The sequence below is a fragment of the Diceros bicornis genome, chromosome 4 (assembly GCF_020826845.1).
Source record: "Diceros bicornis minor isolate mBicDic1 chromosome 4, mDicBic1.mat.cur, whole genome shotgun sequence".
NCBI lineage: Eukaryota > Metazoa > Chordata > Mammalia > Perissodactyla > Rhinocerotidae > Diceros > Diceros bicornis.
Window position 1 is genome coordinate 21,836,935 of NC_080743.1, and position 9,703 is coordinate 21,846,637.

General features: G+C 44.8%; 1 protein-coding gene across 1 annotated transcript in view; it reads right to left on the minus strand.

The window, feature by feature from the left end:
* The window catches only part of DDAH1 (dimethylarginine dimethylaminohydrolase 1), a 134,813-nt gene extending 125,885 nt beyond the window's left edge, over positions 1-8,928 (minus strand). Inside the window, exon 1 of the mRNA XM_058538414.1 lies at positions 8,556-8,928. Coding sequence (XP_058394397.1) covers positions 8,556-8,858 — 303 coding nt within the window. The 5' untranslated portion in view covers positions 8,859-8,928. The remainder of the gene's footprint in view (positions 1-8,555) is intronic.
* Between the last annotated feature and the right edge of the window lie 775 nt (positions 8,929-9,703).

The window sequence follows — 9,703 nt, forward strand, 5'->3', positions numbered from 1 at the left end:
CTTTTATTAAAAGTTTTCTATAGGAAAAATTACTTGTCAAATGTGCTATAAATGTTTGAATTAGCAGAGCTTTTGAAATAGAGTTAGCAAATTCAACTTCATCTCATAATGGATTATCATTAGCAAGGCATGAGTTTATATGACTGGTTAATTAAGTAGAACAAGCATAATGTTTTGGGTTGAATAAAATCCAGTATTTTTTATTCATCAAACCCCAATCCCATCGCATGAATGTAAGTTACAATTTCCTCATCTATTTTTCCCCATCTCCTTATCCCTTTCCCACCCTCCATTTTCCACCCCAACACATCCTGAGTTTCAAAAGAAGGTACAGCATCTCCAAGCAGGAAAGAATATTAGATCTTATTATCACTGCAAAAACCAAAACCAGTGTCCCTTAACCCCTAGACCAGTGTTGTGTCCCTACCATGCTGCCTTCTGTAGCATGTACAGAAGTCAACCCATGACGACAGATGCAGGCTCAGATTAGGCTGCACTTGATTGATATGAGTGTGAGATTCAATGGTGTCTACCACCAAGATGGAAAGATGTACGGGAAAAAAACACATTTCAACAGCAAATAGGAAACAGTTTTCTCTTACCTGACATTGACATGGATAATGTTATAATACCTATATATTACAGATGCCAGGCTTGGCTGACACATTCTAATGTGGCAAATTTGGGGCCAAAGGGGAAAAATTACATTTGATTGCCAAATGACATTCTAGCAACCTCAAGAAATGAGTCCAAGATTTGGAGTGGACTTTAGTCTACTCCAGGGTAGGCTACATTGACCCAAACTGTGCTAGTCAGGAATCCTGGAAGGGGTGCCAGACCCTTATGGAACATGTGGTAGGAGAAAAGATGGGAGTACAGTTAGAAACGGGGTGTGCTAGGCAGCCAAATCCCTCTAGGCCCAAAACAGGAAATACGGTTGAAGACGTGGTTCTCTTGGTGAACTCAGAACTGGAGATCAAAAATCTCAGAGATCTGAGAAGGCACAGGTGGGCTTTTTTCAATCCTGCATCCTTCCCAACATTAATGAAATTAATTTGTACTGTACTATCACCCTCATCCTATCTCATAGTGCTCTCTGTCTCTGAAGGCTGCCCCTCTCTGCCTTCCCCTGGTTACTTCTAGCTCAATAATTGCTTCTTCTGAGAAGTCCTGGAGTGGGTCAGACACACCTCCTGCAGTTTCCACAGCACCAGACAGAGCTCCATCATAAAACCTGTCCTCTTGTTCTCCAAGTGTCTGCCACTGGTCTGCCTCCCTAGCTGGACAGTGAGTTCTTTGTGGGCCACAGTGGTATCTAATTCATCTACATCTCCCCAGCACCAAACACTGGGTCTGGCATGTAGTAGACAGTTGCTGATGACAAACATATATGAGTGATGCAACTATCATTCCTTCACCTTCAAAAGTACAGTCATTTTTAATGCACTCATAATTACTGCCATAAGCAAGTTAGAAAACTTTAGTATTTCTTAAACAAAATAAGAACAAAAGAATCAAGGCAAAAATATCTTTAATGAAGGCAAAGTTTTACTTACTTACACATATTCAAATCAAGCAAAATACTGATGTATCCATCTTCACTGGAATGACAACTTACTCCTCTAAGCCTGTTCAGCTGCAAAAGGAGCTTACAAGTTATATTCCTTTTAATTTGCTAACTAAACTAAGCCAGGTTTGCCCACACTGACTTGGGCAAAATTAAACCAACCCTGTAATAATTTGTACTTCGATCTTCATACTCTGCTGTGCTGATTTCTCTGGTCACACTTGCCTGGATGATGTAGACATTTAGAAACAGGAGTCTAAAGTCTGGTGATTTATTCTTTCCAGGTGATGCTACCGCTCCTCCAGCACTCAGCTTCAGGAAGACAACGTACATCATTAAATTATCTGACGATGACGAAGTGAACTAGGATGGCGTTACATGCACACATTTTTAATAGGATTTGTTGTTTGAGATTACTCCTGCCTGTCCATTTGGATGAAAAGTGCCTGTTTATGAAACGAGCCTGAGGACTGACAGATTTAACACCTAATATCAGCTTAGGGGAAGCAACGAAAGCCCACTTCAAAGGCCAGGGGAGTATTCTGACAGACCCTCGGGGATTTAGTTACGGTAAAGAAATATTTATTGACTACCTGGGGTAACAATGCACTGTGTTCTGTATAAATTATAAATGAAACCCTTCTCTCTCTCATTAAGATTTGTTATTTTATCTTTAATTATGATACCCCTTGATTAGGGGAATGAATTCTACCACATGTCCAGATATCCAGTCAGAAAACTAGGCTTTCTGAAGTGGTTACAGATTTTAATAGCAAATGCCACAAAATAAAATAATAACCAGCAGTCATTTTTAAACATGCATCTCCAAATTTACATTGAGGTTCATAAGAGGCCATGAATAATTTATTTATGATGCAAAGGCAGTGGAAGGTAAATTTGTTTCTTCAAAAGTCTTAAGGAGATTTTTCTGTGTTGTGGTTTATATTAATGCATGGATACCTACCATTACTATAATAAAACTAACTCTGAAGAAATCTGAGCTCAATAAGAATTCAAAAACATGCAAAAGCAATTTTCCCGCATATCTGAACTATCAGGGATCCAGCCCTGCCTTCTTAGTTTTATAATGATTCTCTAATGATTTTAGGAATCTCTGCAGAAAGCTCCTTTTGAGCTAATAGTATCTAATAGAAGTCACTCCCTGCTCATCATTATGTTCTTTATTTTCAAGGCTTTCAAGATCAACTGCATGAGGATAGATTACATTATTGGATGCATCCCAGTTTCTAGGACACATCAATTTGCAAACGTTTATTGCCAAGGCCATGTAGAAGAATTAAAAAGAAACATCCTGAGAAAGAACAGTTGTTATAACCAGTGGGAGGTGACAATTTATCAAGAACCATTAATCTGCTGCCATGTGAAGAGCCTCCAGCGCACACACTTTCCATCTTGGTGAGAGTCAGAGTAATTTCTAATTATGGTTTAAGGCAGTTTTCTCACCTGAAGTTACACAGAAGTTTGAGAAAATGTGTGCATTTAAAAAAGTAATCATCCAGTCTGCTGGTAAATAAGACACAATTATGCACAAACTGTGCCTAGGCAATTTTGGGGTTTCATGTAAATGATTGAATAATTATTTTTTTAAACTAAAATGAAAAAATCTACTCTTATTTATGAGAGAAGGGAAGTAAAATGATTCATTTAGTTAATACCCAAGTTAGATTGTATATCCTTAGTGTGTAAAATGGGATATAAGTAGTTATTCTATATTGATTTAATGTTCTGTTATGATTAACCACAACTGGCAACAAGCAGTTCAAGCAAAAATGACCTTCACAGTTTCATGAAAACCTCAACTCTGCCACTTACTAGCTGTCTGTAACTTTGGACAAGTTACTGAACCTTGGTTACCTCAGTTTTCTTATCTTTTAAATAGAGCTAATAATATACCATCTTTGGGATGCACACATAACTTGGCACATGTTAGCTAATCATTAGACATCATTTTGATGTTCACCTTGCCTCTGGGATGAACATAATTATGCTTTTTCCCAACCAAAGAATAAACCTGGGACCAAAATACGTAGGTCCAAATAGTTAAGTGCCCTAATAGAAGGGGAATTTCTATCCAAATATGTACTGCTCACTTCTTCCATCTATGCCCCTATGTCCCCCGCCCTTGATGTCTAGTTCTACTTTTATTATTTACCAACTTGTGCTAAGCACTGCCTTCTTCCTAAAGAGGTCCCTAACAAGGGAAATGCTCCAGGACAGGATAATTAAAGCCATTATCACTTTGTTAGAATGAGTTTGTGTGGTTTTCCTCCTAGACAGAATATCCCATGTACTAATACGCGGTGTCCGGGAAAGGATAAAATGGCTCTGAAAGAGGGCGAAAGGGCACAGGATGTATTTCACAAGTTTGCTTGAGGAAGCTTTGACTGTTAATCATTTACTAGGTACTAAAAACCTGGAAGGAAATGCAAGAAAATGGCATTAGTAGTTGCCTCTAAGGAAGGGAACTGGCAGTCAGGTACAAGAGTGGGGTTCAGGGGGCGACATTTCCTTTCACTGCACACCCTCTTGTACCTTTTGAGTCTGGTACTGCAAACATGTGTAATCTATACAAAAATTTTATTTTTTTTTTAAAAAAACCCAATCCTTTCACCCCGTCCCTTGTCTTATTTCAGCTTTTAGACATTTCTTTACAGGACTTTGACATTTGAGGTTGACTTTTTCCTCTTCTAAAAAGCAAGTTGGATTCATTTAAAATATGATTGGTTTCTCAAGGCTAATTTATTTGTCTTCAAAGTATTAAACATATTAAAATATTTGTATTCCTAAAGACACAGAATTATTAGACAATTAACATTATTCGCTGACTTTCTGTATACACAGTTTTCTTCACTAAAACTTAAGCTTCCTACAGACAGGGCCTGTGTTTATTAATCCTTGGAGGCCCCATCGTGGCAAACACTGAGCTTTCACAGAAGTTACTTTCTTGAGTTGAGTTCTCAGTCCTTTCTTCCAAGGAAGAAAAGTCATTAAATATAGCATGATGTTTTGATTAAGAAGAAACTTCTCAAGATTTTTATACGAACAAAACAAAAACAAGAGACAAAGACAGGGAAAGGGAGAGGGAGAGAAAAACAGTTATAAACTATCTATACTTGTAAGAAAACTGTTGGGACCCTACTAATTGGGAATGCTTGCAAAACACCAAAAATGTCATAAGGAGGGAAAACTAAGGTTGACCTAAAATCATGGACACATTTGTTCAACAAAATATTTGCAGCATGACTGCTGTGTGCAAGGCCCTGGGGATAAAATGTTGAACAATGCAGGCATGATCCCTGCCCTCACAGTTTTCATAATAGTGGGGGATACGGAAAGGTAAACAGACAATTACCACATGGTAGGATAAATACCATAAAAGGGAGTACAGAGAGTTACAGGAACTCATAAAAGGAGAACCAGTCCTAGGCTTGGGAAGGTGATGTCTAATGTCCCAGTGGTTGGGACTAGAACTTTAGAGTGCTGTAAACCTGAGTTGCAATCCTGGTTTCACTGGTTCCACTCTATAACCTTGACCACTTTATTTAATCTCCCTAAGCCTCAGTTTCATCAACTTTAAAATAGGAATAATGAGAGTATTGAGCTCAAAGAGTTTATGTGAGCATTCAATGAAATGCATGTCATAAATCTGGCACAATGTCTGGCAAATGGCAAGCACCCAAGAAAGACTAGCTAGTAATATTAATGACAACAGGAAGCTGAGAACTAAAGCGTGAGTAGGAGCAGCCAGGTAAAATGGAGGAGAGGAAGGAGGAAGAGTGCCCGAGGCAAAGGAGAAACGTGTACCCAGAAAAGCAACAGCATGGTGAGCCTGAGGTGGCTCGAGCCAAGGGTTGGCAGGCACCTGGGGTGGGGTCAGACAAGCAGCTGAAGCTGGAAAGGCAAGCAGAACCCAGCTCAACTGGTTTATCAAGCTCAGCGGAGGCCCCTAAAGAATTTTAATCAGAAGAGGGACACACTCAGATTTGAGTGTTAGAAAGACCAGCTTGGCTACAGTGTAGGAGAGTGAGGAGACAAGAGGCAAGGAGATCAGTGATGATAATTTTTATTTTTATTTTATTTTTTTGTGAGGAAGATCAGCCCTGAGCTAACATCCATGCCAATCCTCCTGTTTTTGCTGAGGAATACCAGCTCTGAGCTAACATCTATTGCCAATCCTCCTCCTTTTTACCCCCAAAGCCCCCGTAGATAGTTGTATGTCATAGCTGCACATTCTTCTAGTTGCTGTATGTGGGATGCGGCCTCAGCATGGCCGGAGAAGCGGTGCGTCGGTGTGTGCCCGGGATCCGAACCTGGGCCGCCAGCAGCGGAGCGTGCGCACTTAACCGCTAAGCCACGGGGCCGGCCCCAGTAATAATAACTTTTAAATAATGCCTTGGCTGTTGTGGAACTTCACAGTTAGTGAGGCAGGTGTCACATGAAAAACATATGTAACAGTCCAGCAAGGGCTCTGAAGTAATTATAATCAACTTACTGGTATTAGCTAATTAGCATTTTATTCATTTGTTCATTCACTCACAAAGCACGCATTAACACCAACTAAGGCAGCAAACTGGTGGGTGAGAGATTTCGAAGAGAGTTAGCTACCCTGCACAGCCCTGTTTTCCAGAAGCACCCCATCCAACACGACTGCCCGTATGCCTCTCCCTGGCTGGAAGGTCTGTTACTCTGGTTATCCAGATCATGTGCAATGGCAAAAGCGTTCTGGGGAGAGACCACACAGCAGCAGGAAACTCAAGCTGGGAGGCAGTGCTACACAGCAGATTAGAATGGAAACTAAGGTGTGAAGATAACTCCCTTTCACCCTAGGAAGGGGAAATGTCACTGTAACTACATCAGTGTACAGCAGATTTCTTACTGATCCAGAAGGAGTAAATCTTCCATGACCCATTGTTAAGTGAGTAATAACAACCAACATTCCTGAAATGTCCTGTTCCATAAATTTCAGATGGATTAATAAATTTATTACAACTCTACGAAATAGGTATTAATATGTCCACTTTACAGGTGAGAAAACTGAGGCAAGAGACACTCCTCAACGTCACAGAATTAGATCCAGTCTGATGTTCTTATCCACTGCACCATGTGGCCTCTGGCAGTGGGCCACCAGGCTGATATAAGAGTGAAGCCAATTTAAAATGTATGCCTCAAACTCTGACAGGGCAGGAAGATCACTCCCACTTTAGTATCAGAAGGCCAAAATCTGGAAGGTTTTATTATAGTAATACAATGAAATAGATGATTCAATAAGCAATGGTCTCTTTACAGGAAATTGGACTACCCTCATCAAATGAGCACCATTTTGAAAGGGTTTTTGAAATCTATTTTACTCTTTTAAGAACAAACCACAGGGGCCAGCCCGGGGGGCATAGCGGTTAAGTTCGCACACTCTGCTTCGGGGCCGGGGTTTGCAGGTTCAGGTCCTGGGTGCGGACATACACACAGCTTATCAAGCCATGCTGTGGCAGGTGTCCCACATATAAAGTGGACAAGGATGGGCATGGATGTTAGCCCAGGGTCAATATTCCTCAGCAAAAATATGAAGATTGGCAACGGATGTTAGCTAAGGGCTAATCTTCTTCACCAAAAAAAAAAAAAGAACAAATCACAGCTCTGCCATATGGCCCAGGACACATTAGAAAATATTCAAATGGGTTTACATGCTTATTAGCTTAAACTAGAGTAGGTCATCTCACAACCTCCAAGATGGAGAGGTGTGGCAAAGGAGATAAAAGAGCTAAGAGAATGAGACATGCTACTCTTGGTTTTCTGCTAAGATAGGGTGAAAAAAAGCTAATAATATCAGTGAGAAATAAATGGAATAAGCTTATTCTCTGGGACCATGTAAGGTTCTATCAACCAAGTTGTGAAGCATGTGTAGAATAAGCTCTATGAGGCATTTCCAATGTGAATTGAATAAAGACAAAACAGAAAAAAAAATCCCTAATGCTCCAGATATGAAAGAAACCACCAGCTTCTTGCAATGCCACTTGATGCCAACGGCAACGGACAGTATCGAGCCTGGGCTCTTATCGGGCAATGAGAAGAATCCCAGGCCAGATGGCATTTTAAAATCCAATCTCACTCTATTTGTCTCTCCCCACTAACCCACCTTGTGTTTAAAGCAATCACAACCATTTTCACAAGCTGCAATATTTTAAAGTAGTTACTATCCCTTGAGAACACAAAAAGCTCTAATTGCCATGAGTTTAAAAATATAGAGAATAAAAATTATGGAATTTGTGAAACAATCATTTCTAATTAACCACACACACACACATGCACACACCCAACACCCACACCGAGTACAGCTTTTCAAACCTAGCCTATTCACGGGCACGCTGACCACAGCTCGCCACCCGACCACTCTCCTTACATTCATTCACTTGTCAATCCCTTTCTGCAGGACTCACTCGCCACCACTGAAAAGTAACTCCCGATGCCCTAGGTCTCTGGGCATCCACACCCCCTTAATTTATCTGGCCCGCCCTGCTGCCAGCCCCAGGCAGGACTTGGGGGCTTCAGTGCCACCAACTGGCGCTGCCCCTGGAGCCCTCGCCGAGCCTGCACCCGCCCGCCTGGAGCGGCCCCCTCCCTGCCCCCCCTCTCCGGGAGTTGCATTGCATGGTCTTTGCTGCTGTTCAATCTTTACAAATAAAATTGCTTGTGAGATGGATTCCCCACCCCACCCACCTGCCCGAGTCCGCACAACCACACTCAATCGGGTTTTCTCGAAGGCACGCAAGCTGCACCGACAGCCGGAAGGCGTGAACAATGAACTTCTCTCTCTCTGACTGTCTCACACACACCCCCTCTCCCCGCAATGGGAAGACGTGAACTCGCCCGGGGGCCAATTCTGCGATTGCCCCGGCAACTCGGCGCGGGCGGCAGGGGAGGGCCCGGCGCGCTGCCCCGGCCGCGCCCCTCCCGTCGCCGCGCGGGCAGTTACCTCCTTCCTCCGGCTCGGCGCCCCGGGGCGGGTGATGAGGGCCGTCTCCTCGCACACCACGGCCACGTCCTCCACGAACACGCAGTCCGGGAGGCTCTCGTCGGCCGGCAGCTCCACCACCTGCAGCCCCAGCTTGCTGCCCAGGACGCCCACGTAGAGCTGGTGCTGCCGCTCGGCGCGGGGGAAATCCACCTCGTCGCCCTTGGCGCGCCTCAGCGCGTGCTGGACCAGGGACTCGGGCAGCGCCCGCACCACGGCGTGGGTGGCCCGGCCGAAGGCGGCGGGGTGGCCGAGCGCGGCCATGGCTCCGGGGGCGGCGAGGCGGCGGCGGGGCGCGGCGGCCGGGTCTTCCCGCGGGCAGCGCGCGCCAAGCCTGCGAGCGCCCGGCGGCTCCTCCTGGCAGCCGCTGACTGCGGTGCAGAGGGAGCCCCGCTCGCGCCCGGAGCCCTGCCCGCGCGACTGAGCATGCCCAGAGCTCCGGGCGCCGGCCCGCGCGCGGCCCGCGCGCCACCCCGGCGCTCCCGGCTTCGGCGGCCGCCTAGGCGCGAGTGGGAGCGGCGACCCCCCGCGCGAGGAGTGGGGCTGGGGGAGGCGGCCGAGGAAGCGGGGAGCGCGGGAGGTGTGCGCGGGCGGGGGAACCTCGGGGAAAAGTCACCGTCCCCGGACCTGACGTTACCTGTATTCCGCTGCAGGTGCACACCTCACATCGCCCCCAAGGTGGACTGAGAGAGCAGGCGGTGGTCTGGACAGAGCGACTGGAGGGCTTCCTGGTGATCAGGAGGCAAAGGATGGGATGATTCTCTTGTGGATAAATACTTTGACTTCTGTGCCTACTCTCCTGTTCCCAGGTTGCCCAGCACGTGGTACCACCCCCCAGTTCTTAGCGTGAGAATCTGTCTTCACACCCAAGTCCACGTTCCCTTAACTTTCCCTGCAAATGACCTCTCACCCTACGTGAGACTCGAGATTATAAAAAGAATGTATTTCTTCCCATCTGTGAGAAAGAGTCCAAGAAACACATACATAAGGAAAAATAGAGAGAAACTCGGAGTATTTCAAGGACGATCAGCTCTCATGAACAATGCGATTCTGGCGTGTTTGTGTCCAGGGCCCGCAGAGCTAGGGAGGCGAAGACCAAGCGTGCTGTC